Source organism: Saccostrea cucullata, unplaced genomic scaffold (assembly GCF_032062105.1).
Source record: "Saccostrea cucullata isolate Sc308-1 unplaced genomic scaffold, CSIRO_AGI_Scuc_v1 ctg52, whole genome shotgun sequence".
NCBI classification, from domain to species: Eukaryota; Metazoa; Mollusca; class Bivalvia; order Ostreida; family Ostreidae; genus Saccostrea; species Saccostrea cuccullata.
Genome location: NW_026931531.1, coordinates 97501 through 125295, shown reverse-complemented (window position 1 = coordinate 125295; position 27795 = coordinate 97501). Strand labels below are relative to the sequence as shown.

At 32.6% G+C, this 27795-nt stretch overlaps 3 protein-coding genes across 3 annotated transcripts in view; 1 reads left to right on the top strand and 2 right to left on the bottom strand.

Annotated features, from left to right (window-relative positions):
* On the bottom strand, positions 1 to 9958 carry LOC134232897 (elongator complex protein 3-like). Its single transcript, XM_062714892.1, has 17 exons — positions 9859 to 9958; positions 9597 to 9705; positions 7862 to 7952; positions 7297 to 7344; positions 5820 to 5890; positions 4353 to 4374; positions 3785 to 3853; positions 3333 to 3487; positions 3125 to 3205; positions 2893 to 2973; positions 2518 to 2644; positions 2121 to 2193; positions 1892 to 2012; positions 1552 to 1708; positions 1052 to 1279; positions 542 to 623; positions 1 to 95 (listed from the first exon to the last, which is right to left on the bottom strand). Exons 1-17 carry the CDS (start codon positions 9878 to 9880, stop codon positions 19 to 21), a joined length of 1614 nt encoding a protein of 537 aa, XP_062570876.1. The 5' UTR covers positions 9881 to 9958; the 3' UTR covers positions 1 to 18.
* Positions 9959 to 13858: 3900 nt separating this feature from the next.
* On the bottom strand, positions 13859 to 23411 carry LOC134232876 (MRG/MORF4L-binding protein-like). The gene is made up of 4 exons (XM_062714850.1): positions 23303 to 23411; positions 18889 to 19010; positions 15256 to 15394; positions 13859 to 14271 (listed from the first exon to the last, which is right to left on the bottom strand). Exons 1-4 carry the CDS (start codon positions 23382 to 23384, stop codon positions 14090 to 14092), a joined length of 525 nt encoding a protein of 174 aa, XP_062570834.1. The 5' UTR covers positions 23385 to 23411; the 3' UTR covers positions 13859 to 14089.
* Positions 23412 to 23564: 153 nt separating this feature from the next.
* The window catches only part of LOC134232875 (probable ATP-dependent RNA helicase DDX43), a 20702-nt gene continuing 16471 nt past the window's right edge, over positions 23565 to 27795 (top strand). Inside the window, exons 1-6 of the mRNA XM_062714849.1 lie at positions 23565 to 24064; positions 24726 to 24781; positions 25065 to 25197; positions 26851 to 26961; positions 27172 to 27253; positions 27698 to 27795. The exon at positions 27698 to 27795 is cut by the window's right edge and continues 3 nt beyond it. Of these exons, the coding sequence (XP_062570833.1) occupies positions 23635 to 24064; positions 24726 to 24781; positions 25065 to 25197; positions 26851 to 26961; positions 27172 to 27253; positions 27698 to 27795 (910 nt within the window). The 5' untranslated portion in view covers positions 23565 to 23634. The remainder of the gene's footprint in view (positions 24065 to 24725; positions 24782 to 25064; positions 25198 to 26850; positions 26962 to 27171; positions 27254 to 27697) is intronic.

Below are 27795 nucleotides of genomic sequence, written 5' to 3'. Positions count from 1 at the left end.
AATAATTTCATGGTTTATTTAGACAAGTGATTTAGACATGTATGGCCCATCCAGTTCATATCCAATCTTTCTGTAGTAATTCCTTGTTCCAACCCCTACAATAGAGAGAGAGGAGATGATTTTATTATGTACACTAAAGAGCATGTAAATAAATTCACTTGTGAAGTTGTGATAGATACAGAACTATAGCAGAGATTGTACACTTAGCTGTACATACAATTTACATGTAACTTACACCAGTTGTGGTAGATACAGAACTATTTTTAATACAGAGTATTTATAATATATGCACATGCACATGCACATTAATGAATCTCAAACCATTTGTGTATTCTTGCATAAACAACCTCTTTTGCAAGGTTTTTGTTGAAAGTAATTAACCTAAGAGATCTACTAAATCTAATATATTTTTCTATTAAATTTTTCAGGTTTAGTTTTTTGTTTTTTTTTTTATATAAAAATCATTCAGTTCATCAAACTTTTGTTTATTAATACACCAATACTGAAATTCTCTATTCACCGTTAGAGATCATTAACCTACCAGATATTACAGCTATTTTGGAGGAACCATGTTCCTCTCTGGCTATTCTTTCTGCTTCTTCCATAAGTAACATACCAAAACCCTGCAAACAAGTTTTAGTATGATGGATTCAAAGCTCTGGAATTTCATAACAAAACTGAAATTTTTAGAAAAGAAATAATTCATCTTTATGTTGAAAGGTCGAAATGGAAGTGGAAATTCTCATGAAAATGAACCCTATTTTTCTGCAATAACTAATCCCTACCCTTTATCAACTGGTGAAATATTTTTTTAAAGAGAAGTTTACAACTGTTTATCAAGTTTTCTCAATTTTATTGCATTCCACTTGTTTACAGTAAAACTTGTTTATAACGAAGTCACCTATGAAATTGCTTCGCTATATCCGTAATTTGTTATATCCGTATAAGGAATTTGTTATATTTATATAGCTGGGGATCCAAGATAACTTCGCTATATCTGTGAATTCGCAATATTGGATATCGCTTGAAACGAGTTTTACTGTAACTTTACCTGATGCTGGAATTTGGTGGGATCCCTGGCATGGACTGGTACCACACTGCCGTAGACGTGGAGCTCTCTAACGATGGAGCAGCCAGATCGGAGTTCTGGTCTAAACGTGTCAGGGGAACACTTGCGTAATCTCAGTAACCCAATCAAAATGTCCTGCTCTGGATCCTCGTACGATAAAAATGTCTCCCAGCCGCCGTTAGCACAATAATCTCTTCTGATTAACTCCGCCTACGATTTACATTTTTGTTAATATTTCAGTACAATTTCTGAACTGGTAGAGGAACTTCAACAAGAAACCTTATAACTCATGTTACTATTAACAACATTTCAAAAGATCATACATTTTTACAAGTCACTTATCATATCTAATGTTGGTTGGTCATAATTGTGCAAGACTCCAAACTCAGTCTTTTTGAATTTATAACCACAATCAGGAAAAGTGTATTACAGACATTAAGTTTATGATTGCTAGCCAAAAAGAAAGAAACTGACAATCTCACCTCATATGGCCTGACTTTGTTGTGAATTTCCTGAATCCCCACTTCTCGTGTTCTGACGTCACGACTACTTGTCCCCAGATCTTTCATGCGAGCCAAAGCAAGCTCTCGTAAATTTCCATGTTCTACCCCAGAACTTACTAATGGCATAGGAATATCTCTGAAATCAGCAAAACCTCCACTATTTACAAAGTATTTCATATCATAAGAACACACACAAAAATGTATTAACTTGTACTTATTAGTTTTACTTTTTTTTAATTTCTAAATTAAATTAGATTTAGTTTCATTTTTCCTTCCATTGTTTCTTTTTTTTTGGCATTAATCATTGAGAATGACTTACCTCTGAACTCTATAAACCCGGGTCCATGGTGGAACCAGAGCTAGAATTCTGGCAATCAAATCTATCAAACCACTAGGGGGATAACTCTTGTAGCGACCAGTTTTCCATAATTCATATAAACCTGAAGTATATAAAACCAAAAGGTTTGCTTGACAAACGTTTTAGAACTTGGAAAAACAAAAATTCAATTTGATCAACAAATAGGATGCTATCATTACAATGAGCATACCAGTCCCTCTGATGACTAGGGTAGGGTAAATTTTGAGACCATCTGCTCGGAATGCAGGATTTTCAAAGAACTCCTGGAGGAAATTAAATTCATGTGATTTTTTACTTAAATTTACACCATTCTATATAACATTTAGCTTGTGACAACAACTTTCTTTAGAAGTCATAGATAAAATTTTACACAGCTAAAATCAAGCAAACTTGTGATCATTAGTGAATTATTCAATTATTTACAACTCATTTTACTTTCTCAGTAATGATACATGGTACATGTATGTTAATCACGAATATCAGAATAACTCTACAAATCTTTTCAGAAAGCAATAGCAATACTCTCATTAACTCTGCTTTCCAAAACTCATTATAACCTCCTATATTTTTTTTCTCAGTTGACTTACAATGAACTGTTCCACATCCCTCTCCCAGCCCACATTAGGAAGGTCAGGCATCATATGAGCTACCACTTTAAATCCAGCATCTTTAGCCATCTGGAAAGACTCTGTTACTGCTTTTACTGTGTGGCCTCTATAAGATAAAACACAACACTTAGGATCTTTTCTGTAATGCATGCATTAATATTTCAGATACAAGAGCCAATATACTGTTAACTACTAAATGACTATGTGGTTCTATTTGCAATTGAAATCTCTTGTATGAAATGCCCAAATGGAGTAATGTTTGAAATATTTCATATCATCAACTTTATCTATAGATATTCTGTTTTCTGCCACTTATAGACTAATTCCTTTTTTTTATAGCCAAGTTTTGTTTACCTGTTTGTGTCTCTGGCTACATCTTCATACACACTCTGAACTCCTATCTCTAATCTCGTACAACCATAACGAAGCATGTCACTAAAACCAAAAAAAATTATGTCGTACAAAGTTAATAAGAACCGTAAAGGAAAAAGATAAATCATCAAAGTGAAGAAATATATACATGTATGTATATTTCTACATGTGAAACTCAAACACTGTTTATAAAAATGATGCATTATGATACTACCTGATGTGTTTACGAAGACAATAGTCTGGACGAGTTTCTATGGTTATACCAATGCATTTTGTCATACTTTTCTCTGAATATCTGAAATTAGAATCAAGCTAATTGTAAATGCAAACTTTCATTCTTAATGTTCATTATCCATTCCTGAAACAAATAGATTAAATGTTATGTAATACAAATGTAATCATAATCATAATCATCATCCTACTTGACTGCCTCATCTACACAGCTGCTTGTATGGCCAGATAATGCGTCATGTAAGTTCCTAATAAAGTAGTCCCTGTATTCATCCGCCAAACTCATGAATGTGCCACCCATCACTATAAACTCCACTTTGTCCACACTGTGTCCCAGTTGTTTTAACTGTTAAAAAAATTTACCAGCTTGAAGCTTCAAGAATTTTACACAAAATGAAACAACTCATATTACTGAACAAATCAATTTAAGCATTTAGCACACACATTTACTTGTATATCAGCAAACGGACAACAGTTAATATGAAATATCTTCATTGTAATGTGAATAAAGAAGTTTTTGATTTAACAGCATCCACCTTCAGATTTTGCAATCTACATACACGTGTATGTAAAAATCTGAAGACAGAAATTTAAAGATTAGTTTTTATGTTGCTTTTATAATTAATTGTAAACCAATAAGTACCTGTTCCACTCTGTGTCTTGTCTGTAAATAGGGATTGTACCTGGCTCTGATTGCTCGCATAGAAGTAGGCTACAATTCAATAGATCAAGTAAGTATAAATTAATCAATGTCAATACTAAAATATACCTAATTTTCTTTTGACTTGTTGAAAATCTATCTTGTGTAAATGGTAAGCCAAATATTCATGTGGATATTAGAAGAAGATATATTTAATGTAAATTCCTACATATAAGTGAGGAATTTATTATCAGAAAATTGAACAAGAAGCATTACTTTAGATATATATTTTATATTCCTGAAATATGTTAATCCTGTTCACCTTATTTAATTTACATACTAAGTAATTGCATAAAATAAGGAATGTTCAGTTTGTCTGGTGTGCATCTTTACTAGCCAAGGGTCTTAATTCACTGATGTCATCTTACAGTCTAATAGAAGCATGTCCTTTAGATAAATAAAAATTTCGTTTTTAAGTGTACAAGCATTTAAAAGAGAGAAAAACCTGGCAAGTTTTATTAGAAATTGAATCAAGTTTGTACAAAATTAAAAGACAGTCCTCTTGGATTACCTTATAGGTGTGAAAAGTGTATCTATTAAAGTAATTTATTCATTTGTTCACTTAATTAGTGGTATAATAGTGTCCAGTACATACAATCAGCTTGTATTCTAGGACACAGTTTTACAGTAAACACATGGATCTCTTGTTTATGTAAATATCATTAAAACCATTATCAGGAAAATAATTAGCAAGAAGTAATTGCTTTTAATTTTTCTCCGTAATTTGCATAATTTTTTTCAATATCAGTGAAGATTTTAGTCCAGTTTGTCTGGTGTGCATCTTTACTAGCCAAGGGTCTTAATTCACTGATTTTTATGTTTAACAGATGATATATTTGAACATTTGTCTAAAAAAATTACCTATATCCTGTATAAGCTGTGTGGAACAAAATCTCTGGACCACCTGAATTTTGTATCTCATTAATATATAACTAATACCATATCTTTGGAATTTTTAATGAGACACAAGTTTAGCGATTTAACAAGATGTAATTTTAGCAATTTCAAAATGCTCACAAAAGAAGTTATTACATGTACAAATAAAACACAATAAATGTTTAGCAATATTCAATTTGTGCAATCTCATGACCCTCGCTGATAATGCCAAAATTAAATCCTCACTAAAAATTCTGCTTATACGGTAATCTACTAAACCTTACACAAACAGGAAATTCAAATAATGTTCGTATTATACTCCTGAATATATAAAACATTTACAGTATTAACAAATATAGACAGGCTGGATAAATTGGCTGATCTTCTTTACTGTCTTGATATATTAAAATGACATACTGTACAGCAGGAAATCAGTTAATTATATAATTAAGAACATACAGTGAATAATTCTTTTAAAAAGTTTTATAAAGATAAATTGAAATTTTATTATTTTCTGTGATTAGATGTAGACTGTCTTTGTAATTATGCGAGTGCATGGATCAATTACAAAACAGTTGTTGCTGTTTTTAAAGCTTATTAATTGTTTAATTCATTTCGATAGCTAAACTAATTTTGCCATCTATAATGTAATACAATAAAACATTTTTTAATTTCAGCAATATTCAATTCAGTGAGTCATTACCTTTAATCAAGGCATTTACTTAGCTAAACAGGGTAAACAATTAATTAATTCCAATTATATGAAAAAATTCAACATTTTTACTACGGTATATATTTTCTATTTGGACCCGGAAATAAACCATTATTTTGACAGACAGGATTTTGTTATTATTCAAATAATCGACACAATATATAGACTACTATTCTGTCTGATATGCGCGATATACATGATTACAGACTTTCTTAATATACTATAGACACGGGAAATAGCAGTTCACACAATATATACCTACAGAAAAATGCTTGCAAGTACTGTTTAAGAAACTTTTGGTTTTTCCTTTTCCGATCTTTGCTTTACAAATCGTCTTGATATATTAAAAAGACATATGCTTTTATAAAAAATTTACAGCTAAATACTTACACACAGATGTTTCCTGTCATGGCAATGTGTGGACATCTATGTGGTTTACACATCACAGCCACAACAGCTATCTACAATAAACAACAGAATATACATTATATACCAGTATACCAGCAACATGTTCATAGCAGTCTCATTAGGTTTCTTCAATGTACAAATTCCACAGAACAAACATTACTGTATAGTATATACATGGTTATTTTTTCCCCACCTTATTTTTGTCTTGTTATTCTGGGAAATGATTTTGCCCGTGTCCCCACTTTAAATTTGCCCATGCAGGCACAGTTGTATTAAAAAGATCACGATGTCTTCCTTGAATTCACTTGTTTTTAATTTGCCTTATGAGACATATACAAAAGGGGTGAAAATTAATTGGGCAAAAACTTCTTTGTGTACAGTATTATACATATATTATATGGCTTCATGGGCAGCATACAGAATATTTGCCCCAAGGTAACAGGAAAGCCCTGGAGTGTTATGTCGCCCGATGCCGAAGGCTTTCCTGTTACCGAGGGGCAAATATTCTGGTATTGCTGCCCGAGAATTAAGTCATGTAATATATGGTATATTTTTTAACATTGAACCCTAATCGATCATTGAACATATTTATTGAACACTATGCTCACAGCTGTACACATGTACGCTGAGTATAATTCCGAAATATCCCATCCTGTTTCATGGCATTCAGTATACTGACACTTGTGTTGATAACCTTTGTTGTATTTAAGGATTTTTTCTCCACAATTTAATCATTTATTTCCTCTGAATTCAAACAAACAAATCACAGACGTTGTCCCAACTTTTTAATTTTTGTGGAACTGTTTACATTTGCTTAGCAACTGCCTCTGTGAATTTCGAACCTGACGTATTTAATATGCAGAATGATTGTACGTGAGGGAACATAACTGTGTTCAGGAGGGCAATATAACTGTTTCCGGTGAAATATAACTATATCCGGCGTGATTAAGCAGTTTTTCAGGGCATATTGATAAAAATATTATATTTGTGATATTATGGGAAAACTTCTTCAAAAATGTTATTTATACTGGTATACCACTTACATGCTCATAGTAACAGGCACTCAGTGGTGAGGTGAATGATTGAAATCAAGAACATGATTGTTTGTAATTTCAACTCATTTGTACTAATCTACTATGCCACTGAACTAACACATCCGTACCTTTCCTATCATTGTGTATAATTTTAATAGAATTCAAGAATACCCATCACGATTCATTTAATTTTGATTTACATTTTTCCCCTCAGAAAATTATATGATTTGAAAATTTGATAAAAAAAAAATAATAATGGTGAGTGCTCTGATATGCAAGTATATCTAAACCTCTGCCAAATATTCTCCAACTTCTGTATTTTGTACACATGTACACATGTACACATGTATTTATAATGACAAATAGACAAAAACAAAAACCTACCCACCACCCTCAATATAAGCTAAGTTTATATAGATAATTACCCCACTGGCTGTGCGAACAGGCTTAGCTTTCAGCTTTGGCAGAAGAATCTAGAATAAATAAATGTCTGTCATTAGATTCAAAAGATTAATCATGTCAATCAGTGAAAAATATCTCAAATGATTTAAGGAATGACATGTATTTATAATAACAAATTCACATAATCACCGACGGAAAAAAAGGCGTAAACCCACCACCCTCAATATAATAATTTGATTTTAAAATAATTAAATAACTTTTGATGTAAAATTGTGTTGCTTTTTATAAGTTTAAATTTACCGCGCAGTAATACAACCGTAGTAACAGAAGTGACTTGAAGCGAGGGGAGGTAATAATTGATACATAGATCTAGCAGCCATGATGTTTGTTTACATGAGGTAAGAACAAGTAATTGTTTAAAGTTGAAGGTACATTTATTAAATGTTTTCTGTCATTAGATTCAAAAGATTAATCATGTCAATCAGTGAAAAATATCTTAAATAATAAAGGAATAATTTAATTTTCTGTATTCTGCAAAAACCCATAATCATGAGGTGACCAATATACAAGTCTTATTGTCCTGCTGACCTTTTTGTACTCCTGTGGGACAGCTGCTATAATATCCACCAATCGAGGCTGACTAGATAGTCCATATTTACTGGAAACTTTGCTTTTGATTCTGTAAAGAATTTAATTTAAAGAAATAGATTTTACAAACTTAATTTTAAAGGAGCATTTGCATAATGTAAATGGTATGTACTATTTTAAGATTTGGCATATTTTTTAAAATCACAATATGTTAATAATGGTCATGCTGACAAAAATAAATTTTGAGGACAATGTGAATTACTTTTGTTCATTTTACTTTAAACATTAAGTTTTATGAAGGTAACCTACTGTGACAAAAAGAAGAGGAAGACTAAGACATCAAAAATGGTAAACTGAGCTTTGCAGTTAGTTTACAATTTGATTTTGTAATGTAAATACCATATACCGTATAATCCCTAGTAACCGCCCCAGGCGCCTAGATAATAGCAAAAAGGGGGCGGTTATTTTTGTATTCTCTTTTTGATATTTAATGTCATATTTTAACTTCAAAAAATATTTTGAAAAAAAAAATACAAGGAACCACTAAAATAATGTCTAACTTAAAGTGAAGATAATCCACCCATATGTACTAAATTATTCATTTTCCACTGAGAAATTGGATAATAGACAAGTTTCATTTTCACTTTCTTCAATTTGTTGATATGATTCTAGTTGATTTTCATCACTGTACAGTGGGCCCTTATTTCCTGACAATTGAAAAAGACCTAAGGGGGTGCTAATAGGGGTAGGGGCCGTTAATAGGGATTATACGGTATGCCATCTAATGACCAATAGACTAGTCAAAACCGATATAAACTGCAATGAAGTAGACAGAAACATGAATTATACAAAGAATATTTTAATGTTCATAAATAAAGCTTTCAATAGTTGCTTATCCCTTTAAACAATATAATCTTTATTGTCACAGCCAGGAAGCACTATAATTGCAGAAGATGATCATGATATTATTCAGTTCTAATACTAGTTTGTACTTCTTTGAAACAAGACTTGCATTTCATACAATGACCAAAGGCAAAAGCAGATGTCCAAAATTGTAGAAAATAAATGCAGATTCCATTTTTCATCTGTTCTTTGGACATTAATGTTGAGGTTGACATCTTTTTCTTGATTGAGTTGATCAGATATATTAATTTAAGTTGATACATATTTCCCCCCTTTTGGCTTTTGACAATTTTCACTTGATGGTGTTGGCTTTTTTTCAAGGCTAAAAATTTTGGATGGGCAGAGTATCAAAAACTTCATTCTACTTTTATTTCCTACAGAAATGAACCATGTTGTGAAGTATTTGAAAAAGACTTCTGTTTCAGAGGTATTAATGTTTATGTCAGTGCATTTCAACAACTTTGATTTTGGTTGAATTTAAAACCTCATAAAGGTAGGAAATGAGTTTCATAGTAGTAGGTCATGTGGGAGTAAAGTGAAAAATTAAAGCAGGCAGAGAATTCATTTCAGCTTGTATTGATTGAAACAAACACTGAAACAGTCAAAGCCTGGACAAGATTTCCAGAATCACTTTCAGAGGCACTTGTTTGAGATTCGGGAAGAGGACGCTGGTCCAATTTGAATATTTTTAGTCTCAATCGATCTCTCACTGAGGTTAGCACTGTATTTGTTGATGTTAGTTTACTTTGATTAGTTTGTTGTTTTACTATGTTGATTACCATTCAGAATCTTTACCTTTGCCTTGATCATGATTTAAAATACCTAAATTTACCTGTTAAGGTTAACATCTTTTCCTTGTTTGTGAGCTTGGATTAATTGGTTGACAATTTCTGTAACTGTCATTACAAGCAACTCTTCACGCGTAGATCCGGGGATAATTGCTGAAACACATGGTTTATTTAATTTTATTGAGCAGGTAAGGTCTAGCTCTGTCAGTCTGTTTGTTTTTAAAAAGATTTAATCAACATGATCAAAAATAATTTAGGTTGCATAATTAAATAAACTTTAAATAATTACAACGTTCTATTACTTACTTTTGGGTTTATTCTTCCCCATGTTTTCTCTTATTTTATCCTCTTCACAAATATATTTCACGTTTCATTCATCATCGTGTTATCATGTCCCATGTCCTTCACCTTCCCTATTCTTCAAATAAAGCTATACTCATGATTTCGTATTTTTAATTTTTAATAGTTACATTAATCTTTTCAACACCTAAATGCTGTAATAAAATACACATCTTTTAATTTAATAATTTTTAACTTTGATAAACTTTGATAAATGATATTATTTTAATTTCGTCAAAATACGAAAATATGAGTGATGCGTCATAAACCGAAAGTAGATTTCTTGTTTGACAGCTTTGTGAAAATTCTTTATTTATCTTGGGAAATGACAGAAAATATTGCTGTTTCGTACATTTAACAACGGAAAAAACAGTACTGTGTAGAAAGAATAACTTTTTAAGAAATATTACTTTGAGAAATATTGATATTCCAAACGACATTGTACCACAGCTGTGTAAATAATATGGCGTAATGCGTAATATGAGGGAAATTCCATGATTGCAAAGAAGATCATCATGAAATCAAATATCATCACTTAAAGAAGCACAAAAATGTATTGTCTTCAGTGGTTGATTCCCGTGTTACTTATTCCCAAACCCCTGAATCCAGCACTGCTTCATAATCATGCCATGTTCTTGGTTCTATATCTGACAGGGTTCTTCTTGGAGAGAAAACCCTGCACGATATGCAGCATCGTCTTCATTGCTGCTGTGTTCCTTATCTGTTATAACTGTGTGGGGAACTGCATCTTCTGGGGGTGTCCAGAGGAGGAGTGTGGGGATACAGAGTGTACAAGTGTGGGGATATGAAGAGATGTTCCAGCATTTCAAAACTGGAGAAACTATACATTTATCTTATGCTGAATTTTGTTTAGTTTTACAGATGTTGAAAACATCTTTATTCAATGCATGATAAAGTTTCTAAAATTTTATCAGTTATGGCATAAAGCTGCTACAGAAATGTATGCAACATATTTTTTCTTCCTGTAACTTTTTTTGAAGACTTTATGACTGCTTCCTGCTTGTAATATCATGAAAAAGCCACTTGCCATAAAGGATACCTGATTTTTTTTTTCAAAGTTATCACTGCACATCTCATGCATTTGACATCTCCCATTGCTATGGTTTTGATCGCATCTGATGTGTGAAGGGTTGTCATTTTTGTACCATTTTTTCATTGCCAGTTCTTTGCTTATGCCAACCATTGTGGTCATGTTGGTGATTTGTTCATAATACATCATTAAAACCAATGCAATTTAAGCTGTGATTATCATTGAGAAATTTTCTATCAATAATCAAGATGTATAATTTACAATTTATAAATTTTTCTCTAAAAATAATGCACATATAATGTACAACCACTGTCAGATTGTAGCAAATCATTTTCTATATCATGCATATACATTTAATTTAATTGCAATAATGTTGTAGCATCAAATATTTGCTGGGTTTCACATTTTTTCTCCTATTTTCTTTGGTATGTTTTGCCAGATGCTAGTACTTCCAGCAAATCGGGTTGTAAATATTTCAGTGTGGGTGGAATGATATGTTCCTATTATTTGACCCCATGCTATAAATTATATATACTTGAATATCAACATCAAATTTTTAACATGTTGAAAAAATATGTCGATTCTGTAATATAACTAACATATTTTTGGGGGTTGAGAGTTATATTCAAAATAAATACCTACCTTTTCCAGTTTGTTCTTTTTATTCTTGCTCAGAAATGCAATATAATTGCCACTGTTGCAAAGTGAATAAAGATGACAAAAGAGAAATCAAGAAACTTTCCTGGAATTTTAAGCAAAATGTTATTAAATACAAGATGTGTTTGTGAAACACTGATGCCCCTATATGTCAATTTGATATATTTGTATCCAAAGAAGGGTATTCTCTTGAAATGCATGCCATTGTGAAATATGAAAGTAGGTCAAAGTTAAAGTTTTTTCATAAGTGCAGAAAACTCCAAGGTCAAAAGGTCAATTTAATTGGTATCCAATGAAGGTCTTGCCACACACGTAAACATATGTGAAGTATGGAAGCCCCAGCCCTAACCCTTCAATAGTTATGGTCAAGGTTAAAAGTTTTTAAAAGTAGGTCAAAATCCAAGGTCAAAGTTCTTGATATCAAATGAAAGATCCTGTCACAAGGATTAAATATGAAAAGTATGAAAGCACTAGCTCTAACCCTTCAAAGTTATGGTTGAGGTTTGTTTTTTAAATGTAAGTCAGACTCCAAGGTCATTGTCAATTTTAGGGTCAAAGTTCTTGGTATCCAATGAAGGGCCTTCTCACAAGGATTACATGTGTGAGGCATCAGAGAGCACTAACCCTTAGCGTTCAAGTTATGGCCAAGGTTAAAGTTTTTTCATAAGTATGGAAATCTCCAAGGTCAAAAGGTCAATTTAATTTGGTATCCAATGAAAAGTCACTTGCCACAAAGAATACATTTGTGAAGTCCTAGCCCTTCAAAAGTTATAGCCAAGGTTAAAAAAATAAAAGTAGGTCAACCTACAAGGTCAAAGGATTAAAGTTCTTATTATCCAATGAAGGGCCTTCTCACAAGGATTACATATGTGAAGTATGAGAGCACTAGCCCTTAGCGTTTAAAAGTTATGTGAAGTATGGAAGCCCTAGCCCTAACCATTCAACAGTTATGACCAAGGTTGAAAATTTTAAAAAGTAGGTCAAACTCCAAACTATGGTTGAGGTTTGTTTTTTAAATGTAAGTCAGACTCCAAGGTCATGGTCAAAGGGTCAGTGTTCTTGATATCAAATGCAAGGTCATGTCACAAGGATTAAATATGTAAAGTATGAAAGCACTAGCTCTGTCCCTTTAAAAGTTATCGCCAAGGCTTGTTTTATAAAATTAGGTCAAACTCCAAAGTTAAAGGGTCAAAGTTCTAATATTTTATGAAGGGTCTTTTTACAAGGATTACATATGTGAAGTATGAAAGCACTAGCCTTTAACATTCAAAAGTTATGGCTATGGTTAAAGTTTTTTCATTAGTATGTAAATATCCAGGGTCAAGGTCAAAATTGTTGGTATCTAATGAAAGGTCTTTCCACAAAGAATACATATACGAAGTACAAAAGTTCCGGTATCAACTGTTGAAAAGATATGGCCAAATGAAGTAATAGTTTGGAATTTTGTAGTGGGGTAGTGGTGACTTCTATTACCTCAGATCTCACTTTTCATACCCATTTCACACATATTCGCATTTACCAGGCAGGGTCAGCTTTTTCCAGGGGGGGGGGGGTCCATGGTAACTTTTTTCTTGTTTTAGTATATACATTTTTTAACCTGGTAAATTCCAGGGGGGGTCCTGACCCTCCCCCCAACCCCCCCTCTAGATCCGCGCATGCACTGACATCTAAAATGAGGTGTTTATAATAATGTTGTAATTCATTATTGTTTAAAGTCCCTCTCTCTAAAAACATTTGGACATTACACAAATTTTGATAATTTTGACTCATGTCCATACAAGAAAAGATGGTGAAATTCATAAATTTTGCTTTACTTTCATTTGAAACTGTGTTTATGTTCCTTTAACACTAAGAGCCGCTTTAGGAAAAAGTGCTGTACATTAGTAAATTATCTGCTCTGTTTTTTTCTTGTCATTTGTTTGGTTCTCTTTTTCATTAGGAAATGGGTTCTAAAAAATGTGAGACACAAATTTTTTTTTTTATAAATTTATTTTACTGTAGTTGGAACATTAACATAATTCAAGGTATAACCAGTACCTGTGAAATATGTAACAACAATATACATTTAATACACATGTACTATTTTCCTTTTACATACAGGGGGTATCAAATTCCCAAGAAGTATGACTTCCTAAAAATCTTGATATTTTTCTGCCCAGTATATTAAGGGTTGTACATACAGACTGCATCATTCTTTCTTGTACACATATAACGTATCTTTTGGTGTGTTATCTACCAGAAACAACCCCAAGTCAGAAAATAAGCAAAATTTCATTATCAGTAAAAAGAGAAACAGAAAATCATGATAAAAAAGCCTAAATTGACATCTAGTGAACTGGAATGGGAGATGAAAATTGCATTGAAACTCTGTTAGCTCTACAATTATATACTTCATGTAACTTCATGCTAAGAGATTATAACCCCTAACTAATGAAATTAAGTCTATCTTTTCAGCTGCCACTTTCACGTTTGTCAGAACACAGTTATTTGTTATCGTCTTCGCTTTGGAGGCGGGACATCGGGAGTAGCAGGACTGGCATTGGCTGATGGAGTATTTCTCGTTCGTTTCCTCTTTGGGGAGTTTTCTGGTGTGTTGGCATGAAGTACATTGCTCGTGTGTTTGTTTTCAATTTGCTTGGATTCATTTTTGTCCGATTTTCCATGTTTTGTTCCTATTAAAGTAATAAATAATGCAATAAGTTGGTAACACAATTAATAATTCAATGATAATATTCAATTTCAATACATTAAATTTGAGGGAAAAAGACATAAATTCTGAGTGAGAATTCTGATTCAAACATTTCCATGAGCCAGACTTTGATGCTGATTTAAACATTTACCAGGAGTGCATTCAAAAGAGTGGTTGCTTTTTTGAAACTATGCTGGCTAGCCTAGCCGCTACATAGGGAGAGCTAGCATAAATATTTAGTGCTAAATACCCAATGGAAGATTGCCTCCTAAGTTACAACTTCACAGCACCGTTGATTTAAAGCAAAAAGGGAATTATTTCTATGTGAATTATAAGTAAATGAAATGTAAATTTATATACATGTATATATTTTTGCTTGAAATAAACTTTTCTGGCTTCAAAATAAGTTTTTAGCGATATATTTTTATCCCAAATGTTAGACTTAGCAGTCTTAAAGGTTAGGCTAGCTGTTTGTTCAATAGAAATTGATATTTATCACCTAGCTGCCAGGTTATCTGCTATCATCAGGAGCTTGAACCAAGCCATTTCAGACATTCAGATTCAAACATTTATCTAAATTACACTTTGATTTACCTGAGTTAAACTTTGATTCAGAAGTAAACATTTACCTGAGTCAAACTTTGATTCAGATTTAACATTTACCTGAGTCAAACTTTGATTCAGATTTAACATTTACCTGAGTTAAACTTTGATTCAGATTTAACATTTACATGAGTTAAACTTTGATTCAGATTTAATATTACCTGAGTCAAACTTTGATTCAGATTTCACATTTACCTGAGTTAAACTTTGATTCAGATTTAACATTTACCTGAGTCAAACTTTGATTCAGATTTAACATTTACCTGAGTCAAACTTTGATTCAGATTTAACATTTACCTGAGTTAAACTTATTCAGATTTAACATTTACTTGAGTTAAACTTTGATTCAGAAGTAAACATTTACCTGACTCAGACTTTGAATCGGATTTCTCTTCTTGCGAGGATTCTGTGGTGACTCTGGAACTGTCTTTAACCTTGAAATCATCTCCAGGCAGGTCAAAATCAGACTCTTTGTTTGGAAATGGTATTATTTCTGATTCATTCTGAAAATAAATAAAATCTGGGTACAGTTCCAAATTCAAATGAATCCTAAATTTATATTTATTGATCAATAACATTGCTACACATAAAATATGTCTGTCAAAATCAAAATTTCACCCAACCATTTTGTGTACTCTTAGATTTTTTTTCACCCTTCATATACATGTATATTCTTTCATAGGATTAAATACACAAGCTCTAAATGGTCATTGACACTGATGATGTTCCAGGACTCCTATCATTTTAGTGGAGATTTTCACTTTGAGGACCTTATATAAAAAGGTTTTGTTTCAAACAAGAGGCCCAAGGGCCTTGAATCGCTCTTCTGATAAATTGTACAACCTATCATTTCTATTTGAAGCCTCTAACCCTAAGTATTCTAAGAGCCAAGTTGCATCAACTGACAAAGTTTGATGATTCTTAGCCAATTATGACTGAAGATATTTTAATAAAGCTATAGACAAAGATTGAAGATTCTAAGCCAATAAGTATGTGAGATATTCAAAAGTAAGTCACCTTGACCTACTTTTTCATCCACATTCTTGGAAAAACCAAAATGCATCAACTGACAAAGTTTGATTATTTCAAGCCAATAAGTACTGTAGATACTTAATTATAGCCATAAAATGTTAAAAGTAGGTCACTGTGACTTAATTTTTAGTAGGCGATTTTCGAAAGCCCAAAATACATCAACTGACAAAGTTTGATGATTCTCAGCCAATATGTATCTGAGATATTCAAAAGTAGGTCACCGTGACCTACTTTTTGGTCATCACTCTCCGAAAACCCAAGATGCATCAACCCACAAAGTTTGATGATTCTAAGTACAAAATGTCAAAAGTAGGTCACCATGACCTACTTTTTGGTTGTCACTCTCCGAAAACCCAAGATGCATCAACTCACAAAGTTTGATGCTTCTAACCTTATAAATACCTAAGATACTTAAATAAAGCTATAAAATGTCAAAAGTAGGTCATCGTGACCTACTTTTTGGTCGTCACTCTCCGAAAGCCCAAGCATCAACTCACAAAGTTTGATGATTCTTAGCCAATAAATACCGAAGATATTTAAATAATGCCATAAAATGTCAAAAGTAGGTCACCGTGACCTACATTTTAGTCAACATTTTTCAAAGTCCCAAGATGCATCTGCTGACCAAGTTTGATGATCATAGGTCTGAAGGTAATCAAAATATGCCTTTTAAACAATATGAAAACATATGCCTGCAAAATTCAAAAAGTAGGTCACAGTGACCTTCTTTTTCATAAATATGTTTTAAGGTCCCAAGATGCAGCAATTTACAAGATTTGATGAATCTAACCCTCTCAGTGTCTGCAATAATGGGATTAAATGTTTTAAAAAGGATAAGTCATCAAGTTCAAAAAGTAGGTCAAGGTGACCTACTTTTAAGTTGACGTTGTTCAAGGACCCAAGATGCATCAACTAACAAAGTTTGATGATCATAGGCCTTAAAGTGTCCAAAATATGCCTTCAAATCAATTTGAAAACAAATGCCCGCAAAATTAGAAAAGTAGGTCACTGTGATCTACTTTTGATTTAATATGATGTGAAGTCTTAAGATGCATCAACTTACAAGATTTGATGATCCTAGTCCTTATAGTAAGCAAAATATAAACGTTTTTATCAATTGTAAATTTAGGTCAACTTTGAAGTGACCTTGAGACCACGCCCTTTGCCCCAGGGTCATGCCTTGAACAATTTTTAATCTTCAACATATTCTAATCCTTGTGTGTAAGTTTGGTGAAAATCTGCCAGGTGGTTCTGGAGAAGAAGATTTTTTAGCAACCAGTACTTTTGGTTTTGTTTTCCTGATTATCTCCCCTTATTTAAGGACGTTCGATCCTGAGTTTTTTAGTGGATTTTGGTCATGTCCTTTATTTATAAAATTCTGCATCATTTTTAAATTCTAACATAAAATCTGAATTCTACAATGCATATTGAAGTATATTTAATGAAAAAACCGCGATTAAATTCGTTCAAGTTGAATTAAACTAGGGACTATATTTTGTGGCGGAAGGTTTTTTAGACGAAAATCATCAGTTTTTCCCTTTTGAACTAAAACAGTACCCTATATTTTGGATTCCTATTTTTCCATGCTGGTTGCACACAAAGCTGTTTTTTGCAACAAAATGTGTCATGCTGGTTCCGAAATATCTATTAAATCATTTCGTATGAATTCTTTCAACAGAGTTTGACAAATATAGTAAATATATTCTGAAAACCGGGGAAAAAATTTAGTCAATTTTAACGTAAAATTTACACTTTTTTAGTAATAACTGAAAATTAACATCATATACCCCCACTTTTGATGTTCTTTTCTAAATATTCAAGGTAACTTTGACCTATTTGCTTAAAATCAGAAAAAGTTTAAGACTTTAAAATAATTTTCTTGCTTATTAAATTTTCAATGCCAGAAAAACTACAATTTATTAGTGCAGAAAGGTCAAATAATTGATTATGCGAAGTAAGTTGAAACTTTTTCTTAGTTACAATTTTAAAATGTCTTTTTATAAACAGACTTAGAGTTCATTTTGTTTATTGCTTTAATTGGATAAAAATATTGCAGGGAAAACGTCGAAGGTGTAATTTTTAACTTAGACACAAATTTCAGTGCAAGAAGGTCATATCAAATGTACTGTAGCGCCAAAAGAAGCATATTGACCCCCATTTTTTGATTTGAATTTTAATTAAGCTATGTATGTAGAAACTTAAAATATACTTGGCAAAAAAAGTTTAAGACTTTAAATATCAGGATCGAACGTCATTAAGGGTCCCAACCCTTATTTTAGTATAAATGGTAGCCCTTGGACCAAGAATACCCTGTGACAAATTTGACACTGATTGGCCAAGGCGTTCTTGAGTTATGGCCCATTTTCTAAAAAGTTAACGCACACCGCACGACGCACACCGCACAAATGGCCATAGCATTAGCTCTTTGAGCCTTTGGCTCAGAAGAGCTAACAAAATTAAACATCGCACAATAAGACAAATATCAAGGGAGAACATATGACTTATCATTCCAAAATTCAAACAATCAAATTCACAATCCTTGATCTTAATAGAAATCTTAAACTGTGAACCCAAGAACATTTTTACCATTGCCTGTAACTCATATTTACTTGTATATGTATTTTCTTACCAGTGCCTGTACATATAAGTCATGCATAGAAGTAATGTCTTACAAGTGCCTGTAAGTCCTACATAGTTGTAGTGTCTTACCATTGCCTATACATGTAAGTCATGCATAGAAGTAATGTCTTACAAGTGCCTGTAAGTCATAGGTACATAGTAACTGTTGTAAATGTAATGTCTTACCAGTGCCTATAAGTCATACATAGTTGTAGTGTCTTACCATTGCCTATACATGTAAGTCATGCATAGAAGTAATGTCTTACCAGTGCCTATAAGTCATACATAGTTGTAGTGTCTTACCAGTGCCTATACATGTAAGTCATGCATAGAAGTAATGTCTTACCAGTGCCTGTAAGTCGTACATAGAACTAAGGTGATCCCAGATGTCTTTTGATGAAATTTTTCTACTGGAAGAGCTGTTCAGCTTTTCATGAATGAACAACATTTGAAAATGTTTGTTAACACCTGTAAATAATGTAACACAATGAGTAAATTATATTGTTACATTCAATCAAAAAAATCCCTATTTATAGCCTCTATGTAGAGAGAGAGAGTCAACAAAATTTTTTTTATACCGCTACTGATATATCTGCATATATAGATATTCATTAAATGTGAATAATTTCCTAGATTAGTAGACACTGCTGTGAATGGACTAATCTGGTGTGTTAGTCAAATGAACTAATCCCTCTTTTGAAAGCTATTTCATGTTTATCTGTTATCCTCTCATTTTTGCTTTTGTGTCAGTATTATAAAAACATTTTAAAAGTATAACAATAGACTTTAAGCTCATCTATTTCAGCTATCCCTCTATATTTATTACAAAATCTAATTTTTTTAGCCTTATTCATGAAATTCAAAAGTTTTTTTTGTTCTTTATCTAAATCTTTCTCAATTTTCAAAATTTTCCATCCACCCTTCAACGAGTTACTTGCTTTTTTTTTGTCACAACACAATCAAAAATACACAGTCTATAAACTTTGAACTGCAATGGCATTGGGTATAAAGTTGGCATCTATGATATAAACAAAAGATGTTTATAAAACACTCCCCCCCCCTCCCAATAATAATTGGAATTTTTTTTCCAAGGGGCATAACTCTGTCCAAATGACTCGATCATACCCAAAACAGAACTTAATTGACCTAGATAATTCTGTTCACCAAATTTCATTTCAATATTTTGAAGCAATCTCTGCAATGAGAATTAACAGAAAATGCAAATAATTGGAATTTTTCTAAGTTTTAGGGGCATAACTCTGTCCAAAATGGCCCGATCATACCCAAAATAGAACTTGATATAGATATTCTTATGATAAATATGTGTACCAAATTTCATTTCAATATGTGAACCTTTGCAAAGAAAATGAATGGAAAGTGATGGTGGACCTACAGACACACAGACCAACTAACAGACAGCAGCAAAGCAATATGCCCTCCCTTTTTCGAAGGGGGCATAAAAATTAATGCACATTTTTATTATTTAGTTCATTTCATTATTATTTCATCAACATTCATCATTATATTTTCATTTTCAAATCAAAATATAAAAAGATTTTAAAGTTCATATTGAAACAAATGTACTGATCAGAAGTTACACATGCATGAATTACAACTGACAGTTATTGTGCATGTCATGGATTGGATTGTTTCCTTTTGAATGCAGTTTTACCACAAAATATCATGGAATACTATTAGTTACCCTGACGCCGAAGGGTGTGTGGAATACAACCCGGGGATAATCCCTGTACACCCTTGAATGGACCTAGATAAAAAAAATTATTTCCTATGCACCCAAATAAATTCTTTATATTAAACAAAGTCTAATCAACTGTGTTTCAAGCTATCAATAAGATTTTCTTCACCCTACGATGCATTGTGATGTCACGTTAATTGCTTTTTATCATAAAAAAACTATTAATGCATTGTGATGTCACTTTTTTTTTTTACCCACGGCTCAAGTCGGGTGTACGGAAACTTGTACCCAATTATGTAACCAATCTTGTACCCAATTATGTAACCAATCAAAGCTTGTGTTACAGCTACATAGGAAATAAAATCATTTTATTCATCAATTTAAATTAAATTCATTGTGTTTTTTTATTCATTGAGCTACTTTTTCCAAAATTTTTAGAGTTATGTTAGATTTCAATATAAATAAATGCTTGTATATTTATGCAGAATCACGTAGATTTATCAATGATATTACCCAAGCTTAATATTAAACAATTAACCAGGTCCGGTCCAAAGACTATTTCTACCTATGTAGCTATTAATAGCTACGTAAGTATTTAAACCTACCCAAAGTAACTGTAACTATTTTTATCTACTTTCTGTATTATCTGCATTTTGTGTCCAACAGACAGAACGACGCAACATGGTAAATACAATTTTAATTTGATACAGTCACACTAAAGATGAATTCAACAAAATTTTGTCCAAAAAATGATTACTTCTTGAATTGGCAAATTCACATTAGTTTGTATGCAAAATTGATAATATACGAAGTAATCATTTTTTGGGCAATTTTTTGTCATATCCATCATCGGGGTGACTGTATTAAGAAGTTTTGTGCTCACCATGTTGCGTCATTCCTGCATTTGGCCAAAAAATGCATGTAAAGCAGAAAGTAGGTAAAAATAGCTACTTTGGGTAGGTTTAAATACCTCGTAGGTAAAAATAGCTACGTAGGTAAAAATAGCTACGTAGGTAGAAATAGACTTTGGACTGGACCTGTTAACGTCTCAGAGATTTCTCTACAAACACAATTCTATAGAATTATTAAGCATGCAGTCAAACATAGGTGTAAAAGGTGTAAATTTCTAACAACGTTGAGATACACAGAGTCATCTGTACATGACCATCTGACAAACAATATACGAGGGTTGATCCAAAAGTTCGTGGAATTTCTTTTTAAAATTTTATCATGATTTGACAAAAGCAAACAATAGGCATATTTATGAAATACAGTCATAATGCAACAATACTGGAAAATTTCACCACGTTCCAATTACCAATAAGGTCACAAGGGCTTTCTGAAAATGGATGGTTGTGAAACCCGGGGGAGACTTCGGCATAACGTCAAGTTAGGTATGTCACGTCACGTTATAGAGATCATCTCACCCTTATGTCAAATTCGAACACGTAATTCTTCAAAATGCTGCCCTTTTCTCCATTTTTTTTTTCTCAAGAAAAGCCTGGGTATGCTCTCGCACCAATTCATCTTCATTTTTTACTCATATGTCAAAATACTCCCCATCTTTCCATATAACCCGATTTCAGTAGCAATGTCAAGAACAGTACGTCAGCCGACAACGTCTATCAACGCTTTTAATTTATCAAGGGGGACAACACTTAAAACAGAGCCTCAAAAAGGCGGCCACACCTTTAATCAACGTCCATGAAGGTTCTATTTTTCTTCATTTTCTTACGCCACTGGAAAACCAGTGGCTAAATGCATTTTTCCTCAGTCTATGTCAATAATATACGCATCTGAGATAGAGTGATCCCAGGATTTTCACAAAAGTTATGACTTGACCGAAATTTGACGTCGTCTAACAACCTTAAGATGAACAATAAATTATTAATAAACGAAATATCCAGTAAAATCAGTAAAATACACACACAAAAGTTTATAAAAGATCAAGCAATCGTAATAATGACATAATTTTCGTTTTCTATAACACGAAGATCGGTTTAATTCTCATTTCAAGTATTAAGAATTAAAATGATAATAAACGCATTGATGTCTCCCCCCGCATTTCCAAACATCCGTTTCTATGGCAACTGCCATAGAGTTACTATCACAAATATTTAAAATACTTTTTAATCTAAAATATTCAACAAGTGTCTTTATTCTCATTTGTAATTTTCAACCAATTTCACTTATAAATGAATGAAATATTAAGAAATTCCACAAACTTTTTGATCAACCCTCGTACTTTGAGATAAGCGGGGTTGTCGACATTTACATTACCAATGGGTGGCAATGTTGACAAATCAGAGTTTTTGCAAATCATTTAAATACTGTAGGGACCGCGGACGGACGTCGACATATCCCATGTTGTAACCTCAGCGAGATGTCATAGGGACTAAAATTTTGGTCTGGTGTCCCTATAGATAGAATGTTCTATCGTTAAAATGATAAATGTCCTACAGACTCGGTTTAACAATAGAATGCATTCCATGTATTCACAATGTAGCAAAGTAAACACGGGCGATAATTCGTACTAGTGCATTTACTGTGAACAATCAAATGAGTTCTGAACATAAACATGGCGTGTAAATTTGAAGCGAGAAAAAACATTTAAATACTTACGCAGCCCCAAAAAGGTTTGTTATGATTAATTTATGTTATTTTCAGTGTAAATCAGTTTGTATCCTTCAAAATCGTTTCGGAGCGATTCTGCAATTTTTTGCTACATTGCAAGTATATAGGTGGTATTCTAACTGTGGTGAGGGCTTGTCCCAAGACACAGTTTGATTATTCTAACTAGTGTCCCTACGACATGAACACCAGGCCAAAAGTTTAGTCCCTACAACATCTCGCTGAGATTACCCATGTTGTTGATGTATCCAATGTCGAGTTATCGAAGTTTACCCGTGTTTTGTTCTTTCTTACATTTTACAATAATTTTCCTTCATCTTTTGCAACCCTTACAAACAATCAAAACTGTCAAGCGTCTAAACAGCATCAATTCTAAGTAATTTTCACGTTCAAAACAAATTTAAATCGCAAGATTTGAATGAGTTTTACATACCAACTGGCTTGTGACCCCTCATAGCATGAAACAAGCTTACTTCTGCATCCACAGGCCAACTTCCTTTCTCAAGTTCCACCATTTTACTTTCACTGGGTTTTCTCTTACTTTCGTATAAACATTTTTAATTTAAAAAATAAATTATAAAATTTGCAAGAGTTGAATTGCATTTAAATTTTTTAGTCTTAATTTTAACAGTATTTAAAATCAATATTTTTTTGAAAACAACGGGTTTTCAGATTTTGTGCGCAACTAAATAATATCTAGCTTTACTTGCCTCCATGCGGCAGATTTCCCTCGAAATTTCAATTTGTGTGCAAGTTTTCTCGTGAATGATGTATGAAGAGGAGGATTGGGACGCCGAATTAGAGGGCGGAACAACATCATCTGTAACAGTAAAGCCTCAATATTGCGCCTGGGATAATACCTACACCCAGTCTCCCTCTGTCAGTCAACGTCAGTCACCGAAGATGCAACCTGAAAGATCAAACGGATTTGAAGGCCTACGGTCACGGGGCCGAGGAAATTGGTCGTCATCAAGATCTGACAGAAGTGATTGGCGAAATCGTGAAGAGGAAGATGCATTTGAAAACAGGGGGTTTGGTCGAGGGGATAGAGGGCGGGGTAGGGAAACTGGGCAACGCTCAAGACGGGGAGGATCATTTGGTGGTGGACGTCCACAGAGAAATGACAGCAGTGAGAGGTCGGATGGAAATAGTTCAGCGATGTATGTTGAATCCTCCCTAGTAGGAAGAATCATAGGTAATTTTTAAGGACTTGTGTTGAAACAGTGTTTATAAACAATTTCCCCACCGGATGGAGTTTACAACTTTTTCAATAAACTTTATTATAGCCTAAAGAAAAAAGTCAATAGAAATCACTCAATTGACCAAAACTTGAGCTATGTATTAGCGTACAAACAGGAATGCAATGCACTTTTGAAGAAGTTTAGCATTTAGCCATTACAGATCATTTATTCAAAACAACTTGTCAGCATTCATTTCAAACAACGATTCACTACCAAAATTTTTTTCTTATCCTTCTTGAATGTTGTCAGTACCCACTTTCTTCAATATCGCATTTAACATAAGTATTACCATCATATCAACAGCAAACCTGACGTTTAATTACTGTCAACCAACTTTTATTAGCATGCAAGAAATGTATTTGCAAGTTCCGCGACTTATTTTTATTTACATTCGGTCACGAAAATTAATTGTCACAGATTGATTTCAAACTGACAAATCTTGAATAAAAGATGACACAAATAGTTGTTGGTTTACAGTATATAGTTAAATCACTGGAGATGTGGTTGAGTACCTATGGGAAAGAGTAAAAAACTAATATATTTTATGTGTTCTATAATATAATCTGATGCTCCAATAAGCTAGAATTTAATTGCTTGTTTTTACTAACACTACAGGTAAAGGTGGTTCTAAAATCAGGGAATTACAGGACAACAGTAATGCAAGAATTCAGGTGAGATTGATCCGTACATGCTATAATAATAATTAGTCATCTATGGACAGTTCTATATTGCCGCTGTAATATCATTTTTGATATGCAAATCAAACTTTTCTGCTACATTTTAGTCCCTTTTTCCATACTTTTACTCAATGCTTAATTCTTATTATGAGAGAAAGTTTTATGTCAAATGTACACCACAAGTCTATTTCCTTTTCACTCTTTTGCATTTCATTTTCATTGACTGCAAATGCCTTCTACATGTATGTAAACCATTATATTGTTGAGGGTATTTTAGGTGACGAGAGAAGAGAATGATAATGGAGAGATTAGAGTGGAGCTCTCAGGATCTCCGGAGGCTGTGGCTAAAGCTAAAGAGCTGATAGAGGAGACCATTAATCCAGTCAGCAGGGTGACCAGATCTTTTGGAAGTAAGTGACTGGGTATCTATAATGCATCCTGTAGCATCAAATGCTGTTAACATTAAATTGATTCACACAACCTTCTATCACAACTACTGTATGTTGAACAAAATTTGTTCTTTTATTTGGGCAACTTGTTGATACATGGATAGGTGATGTATTACAATAATATTACATTTTCAACAGTGCATACATGCCAACTTTTGAAAATTCCCATGGGGGATTTAGCGCGTGACGACAATTTTCAAAGTTTTAAATTCGCGACATTTTGCCATGAAATTAAATGATTATGAAATGATTTTTTTTTTAATTTATAATATTGATATCACTTATCAATAAAACTCAAGGATTAATTTAACACAAAAAATGTTTTTCTTTCAAAAAATTGAAATATTTTTGCTATAAAATGAGGTGCCTCTCTCACTAAAGAAGGGGTATTTATAGTTACTTATATAAACAACTTTTTTTCTACCAGGACAGACTTTAGTGAAAAATTGAAAATTGTACAACTTTAAAATCATTTTTTTTCAAAGGCTAAAAATAAATGAGGTATTGATACTGTAAAGTCCTGTTTCTAGAAACATTTTTGAGATTTTTTTATTTATATTTCAATTTATTAGAAATTTTAATAAGATATTAAATTTACAGAAATTTATTCCACCTATCCAAAACAGAATTATTTTTTTTACAGTCATGAAATTTGTCAGGCTTGATGGTGCCATGTGGGTATTTCCTTAAGTCATGCACATAGATCTACCTAACATATTACTTTTGGGAGAAGGGAGGGGAAAGAAATTCTAATTGATATACACTTGATTGTTTCATTTTAATTTTTTAATAATATTTTAACTGGCAAACTTTAAAATATTTTTCATTATAGGTAGATAAAATCAGCAGCTATGCTTTATAGTTTTCTACTTTCGTTTTCAAAAAACGATCTCTTAATTTGGATTCCATTTTTATTGTTTGATTTGCATTTTATTGTCTTTAATTTATATTTTTAATAAAATGACAAACAATTATCTTGTTAATCTGTGTGTTTCACCTTGCATACCCTTTAAAACTAACAAGATAATCCCCTAATTGCCCCAAGCTATAAGCTTCTTGCACCAGTGGACAACTTCGTGCGTTCAAGCATGAAGTGATTTCCTGTGGCTAGGCCTAATTAACATCTGGTTAAATACACAATGAAACTTATCTGTGTACATTGAATAAACAAGTCTGACATTGTTATCCTGATTGTCAAAATTCAGCGGTAGGGAAACTTTTAAAATCGGAAATTTTGGTGATTTTTTTTTCAAATCGGGAAATAAGGGCAATTTTGCTTTCCCGATCGGGAAGGCGGGATGAGAGGGTAAAATCGGGAGGATCCCGCCTAAATCGGGAAAGTTGGCATGTATGACAGTGTAATACTGTAATTTATTTGTTGACTAAAAGTGATATTCTGTCACAGTACGTTTGACAATACCAAAGTGATATTCAAAGGGAAATCAAAGAAAATCCTAGCTCTATATAGCTCATTTATTTTATATTTTATTTCATATTTTAGATGTAATTTTCTTTGTGACCAATTTAATACAGTTATTGAGTTGAGACAGACATATTAAGATAAAACTTGCAAATAATATGTTTAGACTTGATTAAGGTAACAAACTTTTGTAGGTATGAACACTAATCCAACAGATTCAACCACTGGCAGTAACCCAGCACCGATGATAAACTGGGCAATGATACGAGCCAACAAGGAGGCCAACGAAAAAATTAAATTTGAAGGTTCTGTCACAGTTCTTCAGGAAGTCTAGGATTTTATGTCCTTGTTTTTAATACCTTATTCCTTGTCACTTATCATACATTTATGTTACATTCACAACTTACTTTTACATTTGATGTAACAAAATCAAGACTGATAATGATATATTTTAAAATTATAATATAGATGTCTCATTATAATGTAGATGTTTCTTTCATTATACGAAAATGTAGGTCTCCCAGAAATAAGGAAGAATTTCTACATAGAAGATCCAGCTGTGGCTAACATGCATCCAGAGGAAGTGGCCCACATAAGGTAATTTGTTATGTATACTAAACTCCCAACCTCTTGGAGGAGACCCTATGATATACTCCAAAGTAAAGGTGAGTGCTAAGAGCAGACAGAAGGCATTACTTCTGATATACAAACACATCAGGTGACTATCTATCCAAAGCAGACAAGAGGTATTACTTCTGAAAAATTATCAGGTGACTGTCCATTTATGCAGTGGGCAATCATCAGCAGTCGTCTAAGCAGATATTTATTTTTATTAGCGATAAAACACCTTACTGTTCTTTTCATATATTTTTCTCTTTATTTAGAAAGGGTTTTTGACAGTTAAAAGTAGTTTTTGCAAGTATCCATTATTTTTCAAAGTTTTTAACATAATTGAATACATTTTTTTTTTGACAGTGAGTAAAACTGAAAGAACCTTTCAGTAAAAGCTAATTTCTAAAATAAATGTTCTGTTTGTTTCAGGAAGACAAATAACAACATTATTGTGAAGGACCTCAGTAAAGAGGGAAACAAGAGAATTCCTAACCCAGTCAGGACGTTTGAGGAGGCATTCCAGCATT

Excerpts from the sequence above, each read along its gene's own strand:
- LOC134232876 (XM_062714850.1), bottom strand. The coding sequence starts at position 23,384 with ATGGTGGAACTTGAGAAAGGAAGTTGGCCTGTGGATGCAGAAGTAAGC. Across the intron at positions 15,395-18,888 it reads TGTACGACTTACAGGCACTG|AATGAATCAGAAATAATACC; the intron begins GTAAGACATTAC and ends ATTTATTTTCAG. Across the intron at positions 14,272-15,255 it reads CGATTCAAAGTCTGAGTCAG|GAACAAAACATGGAAAATCG; the intron begins GTAAATGTTTAC and ends TTACTTTAATAG.
- LOC134232897 (XM_062714892.1), bottom strand. The coding sequence starts at position 9,880 with ATGGGGAAGAATAAACCCAAAA. Across the intron at positions 5,891-7,296 it reads CTGTTCGCACAGCCAGTGGG|ATAGCTGTTGTGGCTGTGAT; the intron begins GTAATTATCTAT and ends TGTTTATTGTAG. Across the intron at positions 2,974-3,124 it reads TGTCTTCGTAAACACATCAG|TGACATGCTTCGTTATGGTT; the intron begins GTAGTATCATAA and ends TTTTGGTTTTAG.